The 25,685-nt window shown below is 49.5% G+C and overlaps 1 protein-coding gene across 1 annotated transcript in view; it reads right to left on the reverse strand.

The window, feature by feature from the left end:
* LOC142217889 (inter-alpha-trypsin inhibitor heavy chain H3-like) overlaps positions 1 to 21,492 on the reverse strand; it is a 30,919-nt gene extending 9,427 nt beyond the window's left edge. Inside the window, exons 1-18 of the mRNA XM_075286212.1 lie at positions 21,408 to 21,492; positions 19,894 to 20,060; positions 19,545 to 19,649; positions 19,121 to 19,283; positions 18,756 to 18,866; positions 18,560 to 18,688; positions 18,338 to 18,454; positions 15,584 to 15,752; positions 15,297 to 15,422; positions 14,380 to 14,561; positions 14,025 to 14,210; positions 13,664 to 13,803; positions 13,016 to 13,182; positions 12,417 to 12,637; positions 12,337 to 12,361; positions 7,099 to 7,158; positions 6,844 to 6,957; positions 6,592 to 6,760 (exon numbers count right to left, since the gene is read on the reverse strand). Coding sequence (XP_075142313.1) covers positions 6,592 to 6,760; positions 6,844 to 6,957; positions 7,099 to 7,158; positions 12,337 to 12,361; positions 12,417 to 12,637; positions 13,016 to 13,182; positions 13,664 to 13,803; positions 14,025 to 14,210; positions 14,380 to 14,561; positions 15,297 to 15,422; positions 15,584 to 15,752; positions 18,338 to 18,454; positions 18,560 to 18,688; positions 18,756 to 18,866; positions 19,121 to 19,283; positions 19,545 to 19,649; positions 19,894 to 20,060; positions 21,408 to 21,488 — 2,432 coding nt within the window. The 5' untranslated portion in view covers positions 21,489 to 21,492. The remainder of the gene's footprint in view (positions 1 to 6,591; positions 6,761 to 6,843; positions 6,958 to 7,098; positions 7,159 to 12,336; positions 12,362 to 12,416; positions 12,638 to 13,015; positions 13,183 to 13,663; positions 13,804 to 14,024; positions 14,211 to 14,379; positions 14,562 to 15,296; positions 15,423 to 15,583; positions 15,753 to 18,337; positions 18,455 to 18,559; positions 18,689 to 18,755; positions 18,867 to 19,120; positions 19,284 to 19,544; positions 19,650 to 19,893; positions 20,061 to 21,407) is intronic.
* Between the last annotated feature and the right edge of the window lie 4,193 nt (positions 21,493 to 25,685).

The raw sequence follows: 25,685 nt of genomic DNA on the forward strand, positions 1-25,685 counted from the left end.
ACAGTATTATGCCCCATAGTGGCCCCTGCACATAGTATTATCCCCCATAGTGGCCCCTGCACACAGTATTATCCCCCATAGTGGCCCCTGCACACAGTATTATCCCCCATAGTGGCCCCTGCACACAGTATTATCCCCCATAGTGGCCCCTGCACACAGTATTATGTCCCATGGTGGTCCCTGCACACAGTATTATCCCCCATAGTGGCCCCTGCACACAGTATTATCCCCCATAGTGGCCCCTGCACACAGTATTATCCCCCATAGTGGCCCCTGCACACAGTATTATCCCCCATAGTGGCCCCTGCACACAGTATTATGTCCCATAGTGGCCCCTGCACACAGTATTATACCCCACAGTGGCCCCTGCACACAGTATTATCCCCCATAGTGGCCCCTGCACACAGTATTATCCCCCATAGTGGCCCCTGCACACAGTATTATGTCCCATAGTGGCCCCTGCACACAGTATTATGTCCCATAGTGGCCCCTGCACACAGTATTATCCCCCATAGTGGCCCCTGCACACAGTATTATCCCCCATAGTGGCCCCTGCACACAGTATTATGCCCCATAGTGGCCCCTGCACACAGTATTATGTCCCATAGTGGCCCCTGCACACAGTATTATGTCCCATAGTGGCCCCTGCACACAGTATTATGTCCATTAGTGGCCCCTACACACAGTATTATGTCCATTAGTGGCCCCTACACACAGTATTATGCCCCATAGTGGCCCCTGCACACAGTATTATGTCCCATAGTGGCCCCTGCACACAGTATTATGTCCCATAGTGGCCCCTGCACACAGTATTATGTCCCATAGTGGTCCCTGCACACAGTATTATCCCCCATAGTGGCCCCTGCACACAGTATTATGTCCCATAGTGGCCCCTGCACACAGTATTATGCCCCATAGTGGCCCCTGCACACAGTATTATCCCCCATAGTGGCCCCTGCACACAGTATTATCCCCCATAGTGGCCCCTGCACACAGTATTATCCCCCATAGTGGCCCCTGCACACAGTATTATCCCCCATAGTGGCCCCTGCACACAGTATTATCCCCCATAGTGGCCCCTGCACACAGTATTATGTCCCATGGTGGTCCCTGCACACAGTATTATCCCCCATAGTGGCCCCTGCACACAGTATTATGTCCCATAGTGGCCCCTGCACACAGTATTATGTCCCATAGTGGCCCCTGCACACAGTATTATGTCCCATAGTGGCCCCTGCACACAGTATTATGCCCCATAGTGGCCCCTGCACATAGTATTATCCCCCATAGTGGCCCCTGCACACAGTATTATCCCCCATAGTGGCCCCTGCACACAGTATTATCCCCCATAGTGGCCCCTGCACACAGTATTATCCCCCATAGTGGCCCCTGCACACAGTATTATCCCCCATAGTGGCCCCTGCACACAGTATTATGTCCCATGGTGGTCCCTGCACACAGTATTATCCCCCATAGTGGCCCCTGCACACAGTATTATGTCCCATAGTGGCCCCTGCACACAGTATCATGTCCCATAGTGGCCCCTGCACACAGTATTATGTCCCATAGTGGCCCCTGCACACAGTATTATGTCCCATAGTGGCCCCTGCACACAGTATTATGTCCCATAGTGGCCCCTGCACACAGTATTATCCCCCATAATGGCCCCTGCACACAGTATTATGTCCCATAGTGGCCCCTGCACACAGTATCATGTCCCATAGTGGCCCCTGCACACAGTATTATGTCCCATAGTGGCCCCTGCACACAGTATTATGTCCCATAGTGGCCCCTGCACACAGTATTATGTCCCATAGTGGCCCCTGCACACAGTATTATGTCCCATAGTGGCCCCTGCACACAGTATTATGTCCCATAGTGGCCCCTGCACACAGTATTATGTCCCATAGTGGCCCCTGCACACAGTATAATGCCCCATAGTGGCCCCTGCACATAGTATTATGTCCCATAGTGGCCCCTGCACACAGTATTATGTCCCATAGTGGCCCCTGCACACAGTATTATGTCCCATAGTGGCCCCTGCACACAGTATTATGTCCCATAGTGGCCCCTGCACACAGTATTATGTCCCATAGTGGCCCCTGCACACAGTATTATGTCCCATAGTGGCCCCTGCACACAGTATTATGTCCCATAGTGGCCCCTGCACACAGTATTATGTCCCATAGTGGCCCCTGCACACAGTATTATGTCCCATAGTGGCCCCTGCACACAGTATTATGTCCCATAGTGGCCCCTGCACACAGTATTATGTCCCATAGTGGCCCCTGCACACAGTATTATGTCCCATAGTGGCCCCTGCACACAGTATTATGTCCCATAGTGGCCCCTGCACACAGTATTATGTCCCATAGTGGTCCCTGCACACAGTATTATCCCCCATAGTGGCCCCTGCACACAGTATTATGTCCCATAGTGGCCCCTGCACACAGTATTATCCCCCATAGTGGCCCCTGCACACAGTATTATGTCCCATAGTGGCCCCTGCACACAGTATTATGTCCCATAGTGGCCCCTGCACACAGTATTATGTCCCATAGTGGCCCCTGCACACAGTATAATGCCCCATAGTGGCCCCTGCACATAGTATTATGTCCCATAGTGGCCCCTGCACACAGTATTATGTCCCATAGTGGCCCCTGCACACAGTATTATCCCCCATAGTGGCCCCTGCACACAGTATTATCCCCCATAGTGGCCCCTGCACACAGTATTATCCCCCATAGTGGCCCCTGCACACAGTATTATCCCCCATAGTGGCCCCTGCACACAGTATTATGTCCCATGGTGGTCCCTGCACACAGTATTATCCCCCATAGTGGCCCCTGCACACAGTATTATGTCCCATAGTGGCCCCTGCACACAGTATTATGTCCCATAGTGGCCCCTGCACACAGTATTATGTCCCATAGTGGCCCCTGCACACAGTATTATGCCCCATAGTGGCCCCTGCACACAGTATTATCCCCCATAGTGGCCCCTGCACACAGTATTATCCCCCATAGTGGCCCCTGCACACAGTATTATCCCCCATAGTGGCCCCTGCACACAGTATTATCCCCCATAGTGGCCCCTGCACACAGTATTATCCCCCATAGTGGCCCCTGCACACAGTATTATGTCCCATGGTGGTCCCTGCACACAGTATTATGTCCCATGGTGGCCCCTGCACACAGTATTATGTCCCATAGTGGCCCCTGCACACAGTATTATGTCCCATAGTGGCCCCTGCACACAGTATTATGTCCCATAGTGGCCCCTGCACACAGTATTATGTCCCATAGTGACCCCTGCACACAGTATTATGTCCCATAGTGGCCCCTGCACACAGTATTATGCCCCATAGTGGCCCCTGCACACAGTATTATCCCCCATAGTGGCCCCTGCACACAGTATTATCCCCCATAGTGGCCCCTGCACACAGTATTATGTCCCATAGTGACCCCTGCACACAGTATTATGTCCCATAGTGGCCCCTGCACACAGTATTATCCCCCATAGTGGCCCCTGCACACAGTATTATCCCCCATAGTGGCCCCTGCACACAGTATTATCCCCCATAGTGGCCCCTGCACACAGTATTATCCCCCATAGTGGCCCCTGCACACAGTATTATGTCCCATGGTGGTCCCTGCACACAGTATTATGTCCCATAGTGGCCCCTGCACACAGTATTATGTCCCATAGTGGCCCCTGCACACAGTATTATCCCCCATAGTGGCCCCTGCACACAGTATTATGTCCCATAGTGGCCCCTGCACACAGTATTAAGTCCCATAGTGGCCCCTGCACACAGTATTATGTCCCATGGTGGTCCCTGCACACAGTATTATGTCCCATAGTGGCCCCTGCACACAGTATTATGTCCCATAGTGGCCCCTGCACACAGTATTATCCCCCATAGTGGCCCCTGCACACAGTATTATGTCCCATAGTGGCCCCTGCACACAGTATTATGTCCCATGGTGGTCCCTGCACACAGTATTATGTCCCATAGTGGCCCCTGCACACAGTATTATGTCCCATAGTGGCCCCTGCACACAGTATTAAGTCCCATAGTGGCCCCTGCACACAGTATTATGTCCCATAGTGGCCCCTGCACTTAGTATTATCCCCCATAGTGGCCCCTGCACACAGTATTATGTCCCATAGTGGCCCCTGCACACAGTATTATGTCCCATAGTGGCCCCTGCACACAGTATTATGTCCCATAGTGGCCCCTGCACACAGTATTATGTCCCATAGTGTCCCCTGCACACAGTATTATGTCCCATAGTGGCCCCTGTACACAGTATTATCCCTCATAGTGGCCCCTGCACACAGTATTATCCCCCATAGTGGCCCCTGCACACAGTATTATCCCCCATAGTGGCCCCTGCACACAGTATTATGCCCCATAGTGGTCCCTGCACTTAGTATTATCCCCCATAGTGGCCCCTGCACACAGTATTATGTCCCATAGTGGCCCCTGCACACAGTATTATGTCCCATAGTGTCCCCTGCACACAGTATTATGTCCCATAGTGGCCCCTGTACACAGTATTATCCCTCATAGTGGCCCCTGCACACAGTATTATCCCCCATAGTGGCCCCTGCACACAGTATTATCCCCCATAGTGGCCCCTGCACACAGTATTATGCCCCATAGTGGTCCCTGCACACAGTATTATGTCCCATAGTGGCCCCTGCACACAGTATTATGTCCCATAGTGACCCCTGCACACAGTATTATGCCCCATAGTGGCCCCTGCACACAGTATTATGCCCCATAGTGGTCCCTGCACACAGTATTATGTCCCATAGTGGCCCCTGCACACAGTATTATGTCCCATAGTGGCCCCTGCACACAGTATTATGTCCCATAGTGGCCCCTGCACACAGTATTATGTCCCATAGTGGCCCCTGCACACAGTATTATGTCCCATAGTGGCCCCTGCACACAGTATTATGTCCCATAGTGGCCCCTGCACACAGTATTATGTCCATTAGTGGCCCCTGCACACAGTATTATACCCCATAGTGGCCCCTGCACACAGTATTATGTCCCATAGTGGCCCCTGCACACAGTATTATCCCCCATAGTGGCCCCTGCACACAGTATTATGTCCCATAGTGTCCCCTGCACACAGTATTATGTCCCATAGTGGCCCCTGTACACAGTATTATTCCTCATAGTGGCCCCTGCACACAGTATTATCCCCCATAGTGGCCCCTGCACACAGTATTATCCCCCATAGTGGCCCCTGCACACAGTATTATGCCCCATAGTGGTCCCTGCACACAGTATTATGTCCCATAGTGGCCCCTGCACACAGTATTATGTCCCATAGTGGTCCCTGCACACAGTATTATCCCCCATAGTGGCTCCTGCACACAGTATTATGTCCTATAGTGGCCCCTGCACACAGTATTATGTCCCATAGTGGCCCCTGCACACAGTATTATGTCCCATAGTGACCCCTGCACACAGTATTATGTCCCATAGTGGCCCCTGCACACAGTATTATGTCCCATAGTGGCCCCTGCACACAGTATTATGTCCCATAGTGGCCCCTGCACACAGTATTATGTCCCATAGTGACCCCTGCACACAGTATTATCCCCCATAGTGGTCCCTGCACACAGTATTATCCCCCATAGTGGCTCCTGCACACAGTATTATGTCCTATAGTGGCCCCTGCACACAGTATTATGTCCCATAGTGGCCCCTGCACACAGTATTATGTCCCATAGTGACCCCTGCACACAGTATTCTCCTCCATAGTGGCCCCTGCACACAGTATTATGTCCCATAGTGGCCCCTGCACACAGTATTATGTCCCATAGTGACCCCTGCACACAGTATTATGCCCCATAGTGGTCCCTGCACACAGTATTATCCCCCATAGTGGCTCCTGCACACAGTATTATGTCCTATAGTGGCCCCTGCACACAGTATTATGTCCCATAGTGGCCCCTGCACACAGTATTATGTCCCATAGTGGCCCCTGCACACAGTATTATGTCCCATAGTGGCCCCTGCACACAGTATTATCCCCCATAGTGGCCCCTGCACACAGTATTATGTCCCATAGTGACCCCTGCACACAGTATTATGTCCCATAGTGGCCCCTGCACACAGTATTATGTCCCATAGTGGCCCCTGCACACAGTATTATGTCCCATAGTGACCCCTGCACACAGTATTATGTCCCATAGTGGCCCCTGCACACAGTATTATGTCCCATAGTGGCCCCTGCACACAGTATTATGTCCCATAGTGACCCCTGCACACAGTATTATGTCCCATAGTGGCCCCTGCACACAGTATTATGTCCCATAGTGGCCCCTGCACACAGTATTATCCCCCATAGTGACCCCTGCACACAGTATTATGTCCCATAGTGGCCCCTGCACACAGTATTAGCCCCCTAATGTCCTGGCCCCTGTGGTAGCCGCTGTCCCGGTAGTTACGCCCCTGCAGTCACTAGTATTAGTTTCTTTCTCCCATCACATCTGTATTTATCCTTTGGGCTCTGTTCACATTTGCAGCCTATATTCCGCACGCCTTTGGCACCTCCTTTGCGTTACCGTAGTCCTGGAGCCGCCGCCGTCCACAGATGGACTTGTGTATCTCGGCCTTTGGTCACGGTGATGTTCTCGGCCGTCACCTCCAGAGTCGCCATCTTCTTCTTGTGGACAAGCCCAATTTTTTCAAACCCGCTCTCACCTTCAGACAACTTCCCATTGACTGTGATCCCTTGAGGGGCAGAAGGGGCGACATCCATTAATATTATAATGGCCGCCAATATTAACCCCTGCATCCCCGCCCCGATCCGCTACCTCTGTCTGAGCTGTGGAACAGATTGATAACGCCATCCTGAGGCTCCGAAATCTCAAGGCAAATCTTCTCTGTGATGGCGGCGACGCTAATAAGGAGGTGAGACGAGGAACAATCTGCAATAGGAAGACGATGGAGAGAGATGATGAGGCGGACGAGACCCCTGCCGATATCCTGCTGCAGTGCCACTCAGGTGCCTGGGAAAGCCGAGTGACAGCTCCTGTAGACAGTTAGGACGATAGTTTTGGGGCCCTCACCTAAAGGTTTCGGTTTTCTCAGCATTACGCTCCTTGCTATTGTACGAGCGAACGGAGACACTGCGAGGAAAGAGAAAGGGTTAAAAGAGTGATTAACCACAAAGTGACCGCTGTAACGTCTCGAGGAGAATATGTAAAGGGATAATGAGACGTCCATATAATATGATGTTATAATGTCCCAATACAAGACCTCAGGGGGGGCCACTCTACAAACCCAACACCCCCCCCCCCATTATATATCCTGGTAGGGAATTCTGGGGGATGGAGGGAAAGTGGTAACAAAGAGGGTCCCTGGCTCTGGAGGACCCGTCTGGAGGACCCATCCTGTCCGCATTACACAGACAACCCACTGATGTCAACAGTCACATATACCGCCCTACGTGTCATGCCGCACAGCGCCCCCATAATGTGTGGCCATTGGAGGAACTATGTGTGACTCTGGATGACATGAAGGAGCCATTTGGGCCAGTAGATTTCTAGATATTAGCAGCGCTGTATACTGCAGCCTCTGTTGTGTATACTGCAGCCCCTGTTGTGTATACTGCAGCCCCCGTTGTGTATACTGCAGCCTCTGTTGTGTATACTGCAGCCTCTGTTGTGTATACTGCAGCCCCTGTTGTGTATACTGCAGCCCCTGTTGTGTATACTGCAGCCTTTGTTGTGTATACTGCAGCCTCTGTTGTGTATACTGCAGCCCCTGTTGTGTATACTGCAGCCCCTGTTGTGTATACTGCAGCCCCTGTTGTGTATACTGCAGCCCCTGTTGTGTATACTGCAGCCTCTGTTGTGTATACTGCAGCCCCTGTTGTGTATAGTGCAGCCCCTGTTGTGTATACTGCAGCCCCTGTTGTGTATAGTGCAGCCCCTGTTGTGTATAGTGCAGCCCCTGTTGTGTATACTGCAGCCCCTGTTGTGTATACTGCAGCTCCTGTTGTGTATACCGCAGCCCCTGTTGTGTATACTGCAGCCCCTGTTGTGTATACTGCAGTCCCTGTTGTGTATACTGCAGCCCCTTTTGTGTATAGTGCAGCCCCCGTTGTGTATACTGCAGCCTCTGTTGTGTATAGTGCAGCCCCTGTTGTGTATACTGCAGCCCCTGTTGTGTATACTGCAGCCCCTGTTGTGTATACTGCAGCCCCTGTTGTGTATACTGCAGCCCCTGTTGTGTATACTGCAACCCCTGTTGTGTATAGTGCAGCCCCTGTTGTGTATACTGCAACCCCTGTTGTGTATAGTGCAGCCCCTGTTGTGTATACTGCAGCTCCTGTTGTGTATACTGCAGCCTCTGTTGTTTATACTGCAGCCTCTGTTGTGTATACTGCAGCCCCTGTTGTGTATACTGCAGCTCCTGTTGTGTATACCGCAGCCCCTGTTGTGTATACTGCAGCCCCTGTTGTGTATACTGCAGTCCCTGTTGTGTATACTGCAGCCCCTTTTGTGTATAGTGCAGCCCCCGTTGTGTATACTGCAGCCTCTGTTGTGTATAGTGCAGCCCCTGTTGTGTATACTGCAGCCCCTGTTGTGTATACTGCAGCCCCTGTTGTGTATACTGCAGCCCCTTTTGTGTATAGTGCAGCCCCCGTTGTGTATACTGCAGCTTCTGTTGTGTATACTGCAGCCCCTGTTGTGTATACTGCAGCTCCTGTTGTGTATACCGCAGCCCCTGTTGTGTATACTGCAGTCCCTGTTGTGTATACTGCAGCCCCTTTTGTGTATATTGCAGCCCCCGTTGTGTATACCGCAGCCCCTGTTGTGTATACTGCAGCCCCTGTTGGGTATACTGCAGTCCCTGTTGTGTATACTGCAGCCCCTTTTGTGTATATTGCAGCCCCCGTTGTGTATACTGCAGCCCCTGTTGTGTATAGTGCAGCCCCCGTTGTGTATACTGCAGCCTCTGTTGTGTATACTGTAGCTCCTGTTGTGTATACTGCAGCCTCTGTTGTGTATACTGCAGCCCCCGTTGTGTATACTGCAGCCCCCGTTGTGTATACTGCAGCCTCTGTTGTGTATACTGCAGCCTCTGTTATATATACTGCAGCCTCTGTTGTGTATACTGCAGCCCCTGTTGTGTATACTGCAGCCCCTGTTGTGTATACTGCAGCCCCTTTTGTGTATATTGCAGCCCCCGTTGTGTATACCGCAGCCCCTGTTGTGTATACTGCAGCCCCTGTTGGGTATACTGCAGTCCCTGTTGTGTATACTGCAGCCCCTTTTGTGTATATTGCAGCCCCCGTTGTGTATACTGCAGCCCCTGTTGTGTATAGTGCAGCCCCCGTTGTGTATACTGCAGCCTCTGTTGTGTATACTGTAGCTCCTGTTGTGTATACTGCAGCCTCTGTTGTGTATACTGCAGCCCCCGTTGTGTATACTGCAGCCCCCGTTGTGTATACTGCAGCCTCTGTTGTGTATACTGCAGCCTCTGTTATATATACTGCAGCCTCTGTTGTGTATACTGCAGCCCCTGTTGTGTATACCGCAGCCCCTGTTGTGTATACTGCAGCCCGTTATATATACTGCAGCCTCTGTTGTGTATAGTGCAGCTCCTGTTGTGTATACTACAGCCCCTGTTGTGTATAGTGCAGCCTCTGTTGTGTATAGTGCAGCCCCTGTTGTGTATACTACAGCCCCTGTTGTGTATACAGCAGCCCCTGTTGTGTATACTGCAGTCCCTGTTGTGTATAGTGCAGCCCCTGTTGTGTATACTGCAGCCTTTGTTGTGTATACTGCAGCTCCCGTTGTGTATACTGCAGCCCCCGTTGTGTATACTGCAGCCCCTGTTGTGTATACTGCAGCCTTTGTTGTGTATACTGCAGCCCCCGTTGTGTATACTGCAGCCCCTGTTGTGTATACTGCAGTCCCTGTTGTGTATACTACAGCCCCCGTTGTGTATAGTGCAGCCCCTGTTGTGTATACTGCAGCCTCTGTTGTGTATACTGCAGCCCCTGTTGTGTATACTGCAGCCCCTGTTGTGTATACTGCAGCTCCCGTTGTGTATACTACAGCCCCCGTTGTGTATAGTGCAGCCCCTGTTGTGTATACTGCAGCCTTTGTTGTGTATACTGCAGCTCCCGTTGTGTATACTGCAGCCCCTGTTGTGTATACTGCAGCCCCTGTTGTGTATACTGCAGCCCCTGTTGTGTATACTGCAGCCTCTGTTATATATACTGCAGCCTCTGTTGTGTATACTGCAGCCCCTGTTGTGTATACTGCAGCCCCTGTTGTGTATACCGCAGCCCCTGTTGTGTATACCGCAGCCCCTGTTGTGTATACTGCAGCCCGTTATATATACTGCAGCCTCTGTTGTGTATAGTGCAGCTCCTGTTGTGTATACTACAGCCCCTGTTGTGTATAGTGCAGCCTCTGTTGTGTATAGTGCAGCCCCTGTTGTGTATACTACAGCCCCTGTTGTGTATACAGCAGCCCCTGTTGTGTATACTGCAGTCCCTGTTGTGTATAGTGCAGCCCCTGTTGTGTATACTGCAGTCCTTGTTGTGTATACTGCATCCCCTGTTGTGTATACTGCAGCCCCTGTTGTGTATACCGCAGCCCCTGTTGTGTATACTGCAGCCTCTGTTGTGTATACTGCAGCCGCTGTTGTGTATAGTGCAGCCTCTGTTGTGTATACTGCAGTCCCTGTTGTGTATACTGCAGCCCCTGTTGTGTATACTGCAGTCCCTGTTGTGTATACTGCAGCCTCTGTTGTGTATAGTGCAGCCCCCGTTGTGTATACTGCAGCCTCTGTTGTGTATACTGCAGCCCCTGTTGTGTATACTGCAGCCCCTGTTGTGTATACTGCAGCCCCTGTTGTGTATACTGCAGCCTCTGTTGTGTATACTGCAGTCCCTGTTGTGTATACAGCAGCCTCTGTTGTGTATACTGCAGCCGCTGTTGTGTATAGTGCAGTCCCTGTTGTGTATAGTGCAGCCTCTGTTGTGTATACTGCAGCCTCTGTTGTGTATACTGCAGCCCCTGTTGTGTATACTGCAGCCCCTGTTGTGTATACTGCAGCCCCTGTTGTGTATACTGCAGCCTCTGTTGTGTATACTGCAGTCCCTGTTGTGTATACAGCAGCCGCTGTTGTGTATACTGCAGCCTCTGTTGTGTATACTGCAGCCTCTGTTGTGTATAGTGCAGCCTCTGTTGTGTATACCGCAGCCTCTGTTGTGTATACTGCAGCCCCTGTTGTGTATACTGCAGCCCCTGTTGTATATACTGCAGCCCCTGTTGTGTATACTGCAGCCCCTGTTGTGTATACAGCAGCCCCTGTTGTGTATACTGCAGCCTCTGTTGTGTATACTGCAGCCTCTGTTGTGTATACTGCAGCCCCTGTTGTGTATACTGCAGCCTCTGTTGTGTATACGGCAGCCCCCGTTGTGTATACTGCAGCCTCTGTTGTGTATACGGCAGCCCCCGTTGTGTATACTGCAGCCCCTGTTGTGTATACTGCAGTCCCTGTTGTGTATAGTGCAGCCTCTGTTGTGTATACCGCAGCCTCTGTTGTGTATACCGCAGCCCCTGTTGTGTATACTGCAGCCCCTGTTGTATATACTGCAGCCCCTGTTGTGTATACTGCAGCCCCTGTTGTGTATACAGCAGCCCCTGTTGTGTATACTGCAGCCTCTGTTGTGTATACTGCAGCCTCTGTTGTGTATACTGCAGCCTCTGTTGTGTATACTGCAGCCCCTGTTGTGTATACTGCAGCCTCTGTTGTGTATACGGCAGCCCCCGTTGTGTATACTGCAGTCCCTGTTGTGTATACTGCAGCCTCTGTTGTGTATACTGCAGCCTCTGTTGTGTATACTGCAGTCCCTGTTGTGTATACTGCAGTCCATGTTGTGTATACTGCAACCCCTGTTGTGTATACTGCAGTCCCTGTTGTGTATACCGCAGCCCCTGTTGCAGTATACAGTATGCAGCTCCAGTTTTTGCTACATTTTGTGTCCCTGTCTTGACTGTTTCGGTTCGCACCACTGCACAGTATATATAGTATATAGCTCACCCCCCCCTCCCCTTATAGAAAACTGAATATCCCTTATTTGGATCAGCATTCTGGGTCCTGTAGTCCACCTGTTCCAGGCACTACTTCTCTGAGTGTGTTCCAGCTCTGCTACATCTAGTAGTGAGAGCGTCACCCGGCGGGATATAATGTGCGGATACAGCGGCAGGTCATTGTACGCCTTAAAGGGACAGTAACCCTAAAAATGGATCTTTATTCAAAGCAAAAGAAGCTTACAAGACCGGGGTGCGAGAACGTCCGACGTATCTGCAAATAAATCAAAAAAGATAAATGTGAATGTAACAGGGAAGAATCAACAAACCCGAAGAAGTGACCCCGGGGCAGAACGGGACAGATCAGCAACGTCTTCCATGTTATAGGACTGAAGCTTCAGCATTGCATGAAATCCATTGACATGTTCGGGAGTGAAAAGGAACAAAAAGAAAACCTTGACTATACATTCAGAGGCTGAACATGAATGTGTTACAATGTATCCAATCTGCTGTGATGTAGACGGAAGCCAAACTGATACATTGTAACAATCTACGAGGACAGGAGAGAGACTTGTTCAGCTCGCAGAGGATTGGTCAGTCCAGAAACATTAATCTGGGGCTGGGAAAACATGAAAGATTTCGGGTTCATTCACTGTACTGTCACAGGATGAGAGCAACGGACATAAACAGTAGAACGACAGATGCAGAAGGAGCCCCGCCCCCTCCATCCGCCTCCATTCTCATTGACTCTAATGTAAAAGAAACACATGGTGGAAGCTTTCTTCTGTCAGAAAAGTAACAAGCACCATGGATATCTTCTGCCATGTTTTTTACATGAGTGTGTATGTGAACAGACACCAGACACAGGGGGCTCCATCTGCATCCGTCACTTGATGTCCGTTGCTCTTATCCAGTAGTGTGAACTCACCTTTAATCTCCTCCTTCGGCTTCCCAGCCACTATTGTCTTGGGGCCGGCGCTTTCTTCAGATGTGGTTATAACCATTGAGGTCAGAGGTGTCACAAAGTTGTACTTTAAGCTCAGGCGGAGGGCTTCCTCGGTGGAGTTCTCCTTTAATTCCCCATCGGATGAAATTCTGGAGCGAAAACATGAGAAGGTAAGACACGAGAAGCATAAACAGCCCTTCCCCCCATGGTCCATGACACACTGGACGCAGCCTAAAGAGGATCTCCGTCTTAGACCTTGTGGGGGTCACCACCCAAGACGTATTCATCATTTACCCCACAAAAGTGGTGCAAGTGCTAGCAAGGGTGGTGGGGGAGGTTCCTAGTCCTCGATGAGGAGCAGAAATCATCCACTAGGGGGCGTATCAGCCCATTATATCACCCCCACTAGGGTGACTGCATGACGCTCGCCCCCCGCCCCCCATGTGATCGGGCCTCAGCGGTGACCCCAGGGTGTGTGAAGTCGCTCATAATAATAAAACTTACTATCATCATATCACTTCCTGTTTCGCGGATGACAAACCCAAAACTTTTGTAAAATTTGGGTCGAATCTAATTGGGTCCCGAGCGGACGGCCGATCTCTAGTGCCCCCCTCCCCCTCCTGCTCTTACCTCTTGGTCAGTAGCTGATCTATGGTCAGATAGGCCCAAAGTCTCTCGGTAAAGTCTCCAAATATGTATTTCTGCTCTTTCTTCGCCTCCACGTCCTCCTTTATATCGGTCTCCACCCGCACCGAGAAAGGATCGGTCACCTGGACAAAGACGAGAATCGCAGCAGGTTCACACTGGGGAAAGTGTCTTCCCTGTCGTCCTACCAGCGGCACAAGGCTCGTATTGCGCTGCTGTTAGGACTGACCTACATAATCCACCATTGTACCTGCACGGACTAGAATATATCACATGAGGGGAGACAATTCCATCCAGGGGGTCATAATGGGACCCGGCCCCCGTCACCCCTGAGCCCTGTACTTACCCCCTGGGCCGCCACTTCAGCGATCAGCACGTCGATGGCGTTACTGTCTATGTGTCCGGCCACGACGATCTCGGAGCCCTGGTAATAATACTTGAAGCTGTTCTGGGTGAGACCAGTGACCGGCAGATTGGGGTAGCGCAGGGTGACGTCCAGGAGGACGGGGTCCGACACTTCTTTATAGAAATCCTGCAGGGAAATCAGAAAAGCTGTAAAATATAAAAGTATCACAATAAGAAAGTGTTACATTGTAACGTACGAGGAGATACCGACAGCACAATCTGGCCACTGGGGGGCGCTGTCTATCAATGTCAGTTATACAGAGACCTTGTGGCGCTATTTATAATGTAGACGTCACCTGCAACTGTAAAGCGGAGTCGGAATCCACATAAATCCGTCTCGCCACGCCGCCATTTTCTAAAGACATCTTCTCTAAGAAACTGTAATCTAAGTCTGCGCCAAATCCCAAACTGTACAAGGTGGCGACGCCCTCGGCCGCGCGCTTCACGTTCCTCATTATCGTATCGATGTTTGTTTCACCTTAAGGATAAAAGAATTGCCCAAAAAAAAGAATTGTGACAATGTTACAAAACACGCAATGCGGAGGCCGCGGCTCGAGTCATGTGACACATTATAAGCAGTGACATCATCAGCACTCCGAAATGGGAAGAATATGCAAATGTGTCTTCCATGATGTAAATAGGGAGCTCCCCCTAGTGGGCAGCACGACTGAGGCACTGTATTCCTAGTTACATCATGGAAGACAGATTTGCATATTCTTCCCATGATCCCTCACAGTGGAGCCCAATAAGACTCCACACACCTACATGGTGGTCTCTCCCTAAGGAGTGAATGTAAATAGTGACATCACCAAACCCCTAAAATACGAGATTAGATATCAATATCCCAAATCTAAGCAATGACATTGATGACATCACCACACCTGGATACACACAATGACATCACAACACATGGAATATAAGCAAGGACGTCACTGCTCCTGAATACAAGTGATGACATCACTTCCCATATCATAGGGGATGACATCACACCCCCGAATACGAGCAGTGACATCACTAATCCTAAAGGACATCACACAACCCAATACAACTGATGACATCATTACTTCCCAGATATAAGCCATGACATCACAACTCCCACAACAGAATTGATGACATCACAGCTCTTAACCATCCCTTTAATATCTTTGCCATGTTGATTTGAGGAAAGATGTTTAACCCTTTGATGTCACAACCTAATCCCAGTTGTACGCACCAAACGTTGGGTCTCCATCGGAGAGGAATATGATGGACGAGGCGCTGATTTCCGGTAATATTTTCGCCTCTTGTGCGTTCTTTAGCATCTGAGCGGCCGATAATAAGGCTAAATTTATATCAGTCCCTGCAAGAAAAGAAAAGGACGTCATATGGCGGAGTCACCCCAATCTGGGGGCGCAACGATAACCTGAAATTGTGAGTGACCCCCAATCTGCTCCATAGGGGGCGATGCTGGACATGAGCACCGAGGTCTGACACAGCTTATCCTCGCCCGCCGTAACTCACCACCTTCCGCCTTCATCTTGCCCACAAATTTCTTTGCGCTCTGAATGTTGTCAGGTGTCGCCGCAACGAGAGAATCGTTCCACGTCACAACATGGCTGCTGAACTTCAAGAGGCCGAAGTGATCGTCTTCAGGTAAATCAGACAAGATCTTCATGAAAGCCTCGTAAGTCTGCGGAGGAAAAATCTCCAGATATCACAAGAGAAGGGACCAGTGCTTAATATCACCAGGAACTGACCCGGCACATGTCACAGCAGAATAGTGAGCGCAGCTCTGGAGTATAATACAGGACAAGTAATGTAATGTATGTACACAGTGACTGCACCAGCAGAATAGTGAGCGCAGCTCTGGAGTATAATACAGGATAAGTAATGTAATGTATGTACACAGTGACTGTACCAGCAGAATAGTGAGCGCAGCTCTGGAGTATAATACAGGATAAGTAATGTAATGTATGTACACAGTGACTGCACCAGCAGAATAGTGAGCGCAGCTCTGGAGTATAATACAGGATAAGTAATGTAATGTATGTACACAGTGACTGTACCAGCAGAATAGTGAGCGCAGCTCTGGAGTATAATACAGGATAAGTAATGTAATGTATGTACACAGTGACTGTACCAGCAGAATAGTGAGCGCAGCTCTGGAGTATAATACAGGATAAGTAATGTAATGTGTGTACACAGTGTCTGTACCAGCAGAATAGTGAGCGCAGCTCTGGTGTATAATACAGGATAAGTAATGTATGTACACAGTGACTGTACCAGCAGAATAGTGAGCGCAGCTCTGGAGTATAATACAGGATAAGTAATGTATGTACACAGTGACTGTACCAGCAGAATAGTGAGCGCAGCTCTGGAGTATAATACAGGATAAGTAATGTAATGTGTGTACACAGTGTCTGTACCAGCAGAATAGTGAGCGCAGCTCTGGTGTATAATACAGGATAAGTAATGTAATGTATGTACACAGTGACTGCACCAGCAGAATAGTGAGCGCAGCTCTGGAGTATAATACAGGATAAGTAATGTAATGTATGTACACAGTGACTGCACCAGCAGAATAGTGAGCGCAGCTCTGGAGTATAATACAGGATAAGTAATGTAATGTATGTACACAGTGACTGCACCAGCAGAATAGTGAGCGCAGCTCTGGAGTATAATACAGGATAAGTAATGTAATGTATGTACACAGTGACTGTACCAGCAGAATAGTGAGCGCAGCTCTGGGGTATAATACAGGATAAGTAATGTAATGTATGTACACAGTGACTGTACCAGCAGAATAGTGAGCGCAGCTCTGGAGTATAATACAGGATAAGTAATGTAATGTATGTACACAGTGACTGTACCAGCAGAATAGTGAGCGCAGCTCTGGAGTATAATACAGGATAAGTAATGTAATGTATGTACACAGTGACTGCACCAGCAGAATAGTGAGCGCAGCTCTGGAGTATAATACAAGAGAAGTCATGTAATGTATGTACACAGTGACTGTACCAGCAGAATAGTGAGCGCAGCTCTGGAGTATAATACAGGATAAGTAATGTAATGTATGTACACAGTGACTGTACCAGCAGAATAGTGAGCACAGCTCTGGAGTATAATACAGGATAAGTAATGTAATATATGTACACAGTGACTGCACCAGCAGAATAGTGAGCGCAGCTCTGGAGTATAATACAGGAGAAGTCATGTAATGTATGTACACAGTGACTGTACCAGCAGAATAGTGAGCGCAGCTCTGGAGTATAATACAGGATAAGTAATGTAATGTATGTACACAGTGACTGTACCAGCAGAATAGTGAGCGCAGCTCTGGAGTATAATACAGGAGAAGTCATGTAATGTATGTACACAGTGACTGTACCAGCAGAATAGTGAGCGCAGCTCTGGAGTATAATACAGGATAAGTAATGTAATGTATGTACACAGTGACTGTACCAGCAGAATAGTGAGCACAGCTCTGGAGTATAATACAGGATAAGTAATGTAATGTATGTACACAGTGACTGTACCAGCAGAATAGTGAGCGCAGCTCTGGAGTATAATACAGGATAAGTAATGTAATGTATGTGCACAGTGACTGTACCAGCAGAATAGTGAGCGCAGCTCTGGGGTATAATACAGGATAAGTAATGTAATGTATGTACACAGTGACTGTACCAGCAGAATAGTGAGCGCAGCTCTGGAGTATAGTACAGGATAAGTAATGTAATGTATGTACACAGTGACTGCACCAGCAGAATAGTGAGCGCAGCTCTGGAGTATAATACAGGATAAGTAATGTAATGTATGTACACAGTGACTGCACCAGCAGAATAGTGAGCGCAGCTCTGGGGTATAATACAGGATAAGTAATGTAATGTATGTACACAGTGACTGTACCAGCAGAATAGTGAGCGCAGCTCTGGAGTATAATACAGGATAAGTAATGTAATGTATGTACACAGTGACTGCACCAGCAGAATAGTGAGCGCAGCTCTGGAGTATAATACAGGAGAAGTCATGTAATGTATGTACACAGTGACTGTACCAGCAGAATAGTGAGCGCAGCTCTGGAGTATAATACAGGATAAGTAATGTAATGTATGTACACAGTGACTGTACCAGCAGAATAGTGAGCGCAGCTCTGGGGTATAATACAGGATAAGTAATGTAATGTATGTACACAGTGACTGTACCAGCAGAATAGTGAGCGCAGCTCTGGAGTATAATACAGGAGGTGACTCAGGATCAGATTAACCCTGTATTTACCTGCTTTATCTTGTGTCCTGCCATGGAGCCACTGCTGTCAATAACAAACACCACGTTCTTGGGGACTCTTTTCTGGATACTTGGAGCAAAGTAGTGCACAAAATACCCATTGACGATCTATGGAGTAGATGGAGAATGACATCTTATTATTTTGCCCCCCGGAGTCTATGGCCTCAGTATCAGCCGCTTTGTCTGTATTCACACTGACTTTCCCGCAGTCACCTGTATATTGCCAGCAGATGTTTCTCTGTTCACATCATATTTGATGACAAAGTCGCCGTCCAGAAGCGTCTCTGAGCACGCCGGACATTTACGCTGCTGCTCCAGTGTTGGTTTAAACAGAACATGAGCCTGTAAGATAAATCCTATTAACAGTGGAATCTCATCCTGCTCCAGAAACCCCCGACAGACCCGTTACCCTGTTCCCGCTGTGATCGATCTGCACCGTGTCCATCAGCTCATTCGTCATGAAACCGGCAACGGCGTTCACAAAGCTGATCCCCTGCGGCTCTGCTATGTCTGCTGTTATCTGCAAGGAGGAAACAAGGAAAGGTAGTGGAGGAGCAGGGTCCCCAGCAGCACAGAGTATGTCAGGAGAGCAGTGTGCTGATCTTATAGGAGGTCACAGGGTGAGAGTTACATAGTGGGAAGAGCAGGGTCCCAGCAGCACAGAGGATGTCAGGAGAGCAGTGTGCTGATCTTATAGGGAGGTCACAGAGTTATACAGTGGAGGAGCAGGGTCACAGCAGCACAGAGGATTTATGCTATGTTCTCTGTTCTCACCTGGAAGTTTTCCACCAGCTGTTTGGGCTTCACCTTCACCTGTAGCTGATAGGCCCCTTGGTATCTCTTCAGCAGCTCCTCGTAGGTCAGTGTGAATATCGCCATAGCCCGAGCTCCGACATTGACCGAGATTCTAAAATTCTCCATTTTGCGTCCAATAGATCTACAATTTGCAGACAGAGATCAGAGACATGAGGAAGGGTCTCGGCGCTGTATATAAGGCGCTGTATATAAGGGGCTGTATATAAGGGGTATACAGTACTGGCCACTAACAGATCGGTCACTCAGCCCATTATAGACCCGTATGGACCTGCCTGGCCTGACATGGCTGATAACAGGGAGCAGTAGCCATCAGCTCAGGTCACATGTCTACCATATATATTTTAGTGGCCCCCTGATTATACAATATATAGGTGAATCGTACTGGATCAGTCCAGCGTTTTCGCCCTTGGACACCGCTCTCCCATATTGCGCGTCCGCTTCGGTCTTCTTCTTCACCGTCCCAACAGTCGTGACGCCATCAATGGTCCTATAAGAAGGAGGAAGAAGACGACATCTTATAGAATCCCGGAGATTGTGCCCTCTGACCCCGGGATTACGTGATGGATCGAAGGAAACGTGTCAATACGAGAGGGGTGACAAGATGGCGCCGTCACATGACTGCGGATTTCACGTGTTGTTTTAAACGCCATTCACTACAATGACCACAGCGGTTACGTGGGCGGCCACGGTCATCCAGTCACATGACCCAGGGTGTCGTAGACAGGACTCACATGCTGAAGTTGGTGATAAACGCCGTTTTGGGAAGTTCCACATCAAATACGGCTTCGTGGGAGGAGTCCAGACGGTTCTCAATCTTGGCAACAATCACGGTGTGAGCGAAACGCGACGTGACTTTACAATCGATGTCCATATTGTGGATGAGGAGCGACGGCCGCGTCTGAAACATTAGAATATTGTGATCAAAAGCAGGTCCATGAGGCTGGGGGCTGAGATATGGGGCGGGGGGTCCCTCATCACATTGCCTGGTACCCTGCGGACTCTCTGTCTTGGCGGCCATCATGTTGACCCCATTCTCAGGATAGGCGGGAGTCTCATCAGTTAAACCACCACTGATCACAAATGGAGGTTGCCCTTTAAGGAGAACCTTTCACCTCTTCTACCAACCCCAACTCTTTTCATCCCTCCATAGACATCACTCTACAGATTCCGGCACCGTTGGAATTTCTTCTGTAGCCCCCACCTTTCCAGAGCAATCCTTGCTGTCAGTTTCAGCACCATTGTGCTCTCTGCTGCCGGGTGGGCGGTGCTCGTCTTTCAGCTCCAGCCTAGGACCGCCCACCCAATAGTAGAGAGCATGCTTGTGCCGAGACTAACTGCACGGATTGCTCAGGAATGGTGGGGGCTAGAGAAAAAATTCCAACTGTGCCAGATTCAGTAGACCTGAGCCCATTGAAGGATGCAGAGTTGGTGGAGGTGCTGAAAGGTCCTCCAGATAAGTCTTCACATATACGATCTGATATTGGATACGAGTAGATTACAATTGTGGCCATAGGTGAGTTGTCAGCAGCAAATTCATAAGAACCAACCTCAAGTCTTTAGCTAAAGACCTCATTTCCATTGGATACAGGCCGGGGCCCCAAAGCTTAGTGTATATTGTATCCAATAATACCAGATGGAGGCTTCCGAGATTGATACGGCAGGCAGAGGGTTAAAATTAAGAACTTTGCACCATCACTTCTGGTTAATACCCGTTGCACTCCTGTTTACTCGATGAGACATCGACCTCCTCCGATCCCAATCTAATGGTCAATGCGTTTCGCAACAAAGTATCAAAGTCTTACACGTGCAACTGAGAAAATGCTAGAAACAACTGTAAAGTGTTGGTACAATGTATCCAGTGTAAACTGCGTCCTAAAGCTGCATTACTACGAACGTCTATATGTTGTGGGCGTGACCTGTGCAGAGTGGGGGAGGTGCTAAGCCGCAACCAAATCTAAAACTGCAGGACTCTGAATAGGGCAACAGGGCGACTTTGGCCGCAGACCTGGTCATGTCACTCATGTAAGCGGAGGTCAGTGCGACTGCGACAAATGAAAGATTCAGTAATATAAAAACTAATCTATTTACAAACAGCAAATTCCCTGTAAGAAACCGTCTGACGACACCGCACAAGCTGTATATGACTGCCAGCGGCTCGTATACAGGACATCAGAGAGGTGTATACATAGGGCACCCTCAGGGGCCGCCCGTCCACTATCCTGGCCGTGTCGGACTCTGTACTCACCGCAGCACCACGGCTATGACCGGCGTAACAAAGTATCAGGAGCAGAGCGGAGACCACAGGACGGCGTCCGGAGAGATCCATGGCCACTTTCGTTATGCGGTGACAAGTAACAGGGGGTTAATAGATAACTGGACCAGTCGCTCGGTGTGAGGGGCGCTCTGTGACGTGGGGGGCGCTCTGTGAGGTGGAGGGCGCTCTGTGAGGTGGGGGGGGCTGTGGCGCCTCCACCAGAATAAGCTGCAATCACTCGAGGTAAACAGCAGACTGACTAATGTTTGCTGAAACCATTACAATCTGCTGCCAAGATATCTGGTCTGAGCTGCGGTGCGATGTCCAGAGCAGGGGCCGAGCCAGACAGGACTACGACCACCATCAGGCCAGGAAACAAAACTGGGAACACGCACCTGTCCCCTCCCCCTCCTCCATGTAACGTTGGGGCTCCATTTCTGCATTGGCCAAACATAAGAGATACAAGTCAGGATGCGGTCAATCCCTGACCCCCGTGATGTCAGGAAAATTCAAGTGACATCACCAGTACCCGACATGTGACCACCGATTGTTTGCCAGTCACCTGTGTGTCAATCTCTTTTTAAGTTACCCCACCCCAGGCCCTCTCTAGATTTTCCAGTTTGCCCAGAAATCCCTTTAAATACACCACAATGGGCACATTTGGACCAGGGCTTACTCCTCTCCATGTGACAACCCCCTGCCGAGCCTCTATCCAGCAACCAACGTGAACAGAGCTGCAGTATAAAGCATGGGAGGGAACGCCAAGCCTCTAGCACAGGGCTAGGGAACCTTTGGCTCTCCAGCTGCTGTGAAACTACAACTCCCAGCATGCTCCATTCACTTCCATGGGAGTTCTAAGAACAGCAGAGCCAGTATACATGCTGGGAGTTGTAGTTTTGCAACAGCTGGAGAGCCGTACGTTCCCTACCCCTGCTCTAGCAGGTGAATGTCAAACTATGAGACTGATGTACAGCATTGCGATTCCAGCTCTGGAGCCCACACACATGGATTTAAGTCCCTGCAGCATTTTAGAATCAGAGCCTTGTTCTATTCTGCTGCAGATCTCACCCAGTGCAATGACAAGTGCTGTAACGTCCATCACGCTGCAGCTGAGGATTGTTAATTATATTACATGGTATACAGCAAAGTTCTGCAGCGTTCCTGTATACCCTGCACCATCCTCCAGGTCTGCAGATATAGCGCTGTGTACACCAGGGAAGATTTAGTTCCCAATTATGAGAATGTATCAGGCTTAGGCTCCACGTGCCGGAACCAGCGCCCTAAAGTGCCGCAGGAACAACCGTGGTGTGAATGTATTGTGGTTTTTCCTGCAGCGCTTAGACCAGAAAGGTCACAGAGTTTTCCTCCGCAGACTTTGTTACAATTATATGTATGGGAAAGTCGCCGGCGTTTCCGTAGATGTAATTGACATGCCGCCATTTTCCAAACCGTGACGGTTCTGGAAATTTAAGTGTGTCCGCGCTGCGATTTTTTCCGCAAAGCAGGCATGGGATTCGCACGAATCCCATCCGCTTTGCAAGTACCGTACAGCGCCACGATTTTTCCACAGCAGCCAAATTGCAGCATTTCCAGCCTGTGGGGCACCGGCCTTAGGCTGTACATCCCTGCGCCAAAATAATTTGAGAAGCCGCCTCCGCCTCCCGCTCGCTCTTACATGGACTTTACAAACGGACGGACACAGATCAGATTTTACAACATTTTTTTATTCAAAGAACATGGGGCATAGGACACGTCTATTTGGCGTTTTTGGCGTTGTTCGCCAGCATCTTCTTCAGTCCTTTCTTGTTGTGTTTCTTGGCGAAGCGCATGTTCCTCAAGAATTTGGGGTCAACCTGAAAGATACAGGAAAGGCAACGTAAGTGTTATGGAGGAGACAGAAAAACATCCCCCTAATACAGGAGTATGGGCATTTATATGGACATGACGTATATAATAGGGGGACTGCGGCCCCCAGACTGTAATACACAGGACAGAAGCAAAGGAAGAAGGAAGAGCCACAGTCAGCAAATACAACACTTTAGTTTTTTGATAAATCTGGACCTTCCTTTTTCAGTCGCTTCCGGAGGGTGAAGGTCCGAGCAGTCATTCCCTACGTGCAATTTGGGTTTTATTCTCAGTTCTACATTTAAAATACACAAGAGCCACAATCCTGTTATGTAGGAGAGTTTCACTTAAGGGGTTCACTCCAACACGACACAATCCTTCCAATCTGTAGGTCCTATTGTGGACATTATAGAGGTCCCCTGACTTCAGCCCCCCTCCCCCTCTATAAGCCATGAGACCATTTTCTATCCTGGAAGACTTGATCCCACTGTGTATCTGAATGGCCGCCAGGTATTAGTGCCGCCACAGTGTCTGATGCACAGCAGGGGTTTGGCCAGCCACAGTATGCCGGGGGCACCACAAGTACAATCATGCCATACCCTCACTTATAGGAACTCTGTACACACTCCGGACGGCAGTGGAGAGGTAAGAGGTAACTGATGGCTAGTTTGTGAACAGAATATCCTGAGTGTTAGGACTTCATTCAGACACGGCAGAGGTTTTCAGTAAATCTGCAAGTGTCTAGTCAATTCTGAGAAAATTACACAACAATGTGCCCTGTGTGACTGAGGCCGGGTGACCGCGGCGGCCATATTACTCCTCAGTAAAGGGCCTGTGTAGGAATCACTTTGGGCATGGGGAGATACAGACGCACACTGGGTAGTCTTGTTGCCATAAAGCAAGTAACACGCGTACAACCTATCCCAATATCTGCCGAGCATCACAGTCGTCTCAGTTACCAGACTGCAGCAGTCACCAAGGACAGGAGGGGGGACAACTAAATTCATAAGAGCTCCCCTCCCCCTGCAGGCTACAGCTAGCACAGAGCACCCCGTCTACACAAGTCCATGTAAACCGATCTGTGCCGGACACTGCACCGATACATAGTAACAAACCAACAGCTGCGATGTGTAAAGCCTGAACAGGTTACTATGACTATAAACCAGAATGTTCTTATTCACTGTCAGCAAGCAGAGATCCTGATGACAAGTAGCAGCAGAAGCCCCAGATTAAGGGAATAGTTACACAGGAGCTTTCCTACATAACTTTACAGGGGAAGCAAAAATGTGGAGTTTTAAAGATATTTTCTAACTGCATCGTGTGAATTACCCTTAAGCCCTAAGTTTATACCCCCAGACCTGAATATACAGGAGAAAGCTAAGGACACGGAGCGGAAGCCCAGATAGCGCCCGACAGGGGACAAAGCTTGTAACACAACTGGTTTCAGAGACATAAGGAGAGACCCCGCACACCGCAGCCCCCCCCCCCCAACCCCCTCCTCAGATCTATCGCTGCTTACAACCAAAGCTACTAAAGACAAATGGGGAGAATTTACTACAAAACTGATGCACAAGACAGTGAGCGCAGCTCTGAGGGATCGGGCTCAGACACATCAGCCTTACTGTAACCGAAAATTACTGGAGTTACAGCTGAAATCTGCACCTGGAGCAAGAGACCTCCCGCAGTGCACCTATGGGGAGGCCGGAGGGTCTTGCACCCACCACATCCCTCCGCAGCAATGGATTACAGCTGATGTAGTAGATGGCGGTATTAATGAAATCTCCATATTAGAGTATTTATCACTCTGCGGCCGCACACAGTCCGGCGCAGATCTGCAGGATGGTCGGGGGCTGACAACACACTAAGAAATTACTTACCCCTTTAAGGGACTCGTATCTCTGAGACCGCGGCTTCTTGATGCCATTTCTGTGCCATTTGCGAGCTGTAAAGATACAAGAAATTGAGTGAACCTCTGAGAGCGAGATTAGGGGGGGGGGTGGGGGGATGGATGATGGTGGGGTGGGGGTGATACTGCAGAGAGGGCGCGCAGTCACTTACACTGGTTGTGAGTTGTGTGATTCTTGGACTTGGCCATGATGAATCCTGCAGAGAAACAGAAATGACGGTTATTGATCTCTCTGAGTGTCGGAGAAGAAGTCCAGAGAAAAATCAGGGAAGGAGGAACTTCAAAGACCCCCAAAACTAGCGCAGAGAGACTATGCAGCGCCCCCTACCATCAGCTTACTGGGTGCAGAGACCCTTAATGTGGGGGGCAACGTGTGTTACACAGACATGACACCCCAAAATAAGACCCTGTGTTATAGAGACTGTGCAGCGCCCCCTACCATCAGCTTACTGGGTGCAGAGCCGTGACCCTCATACAGGGGGCGACTCCTCCATCATAGGGGTAATGCACACTACAGA

Source organism: Leptodactylus fuscus, chromosome 9 (assembly GCF_031893055.1).
Source record: "Leptodactylus fuscus isolate aLepFus1 chromosome 9, aLepFus1.hap2, whole genome shotgun sequence".
NCBI lineage: Eukaryota > Metazoa > Chordata > Amphibia > Anura > Leptodactylidae > Leptodactylus > Leptodactylus fuscus.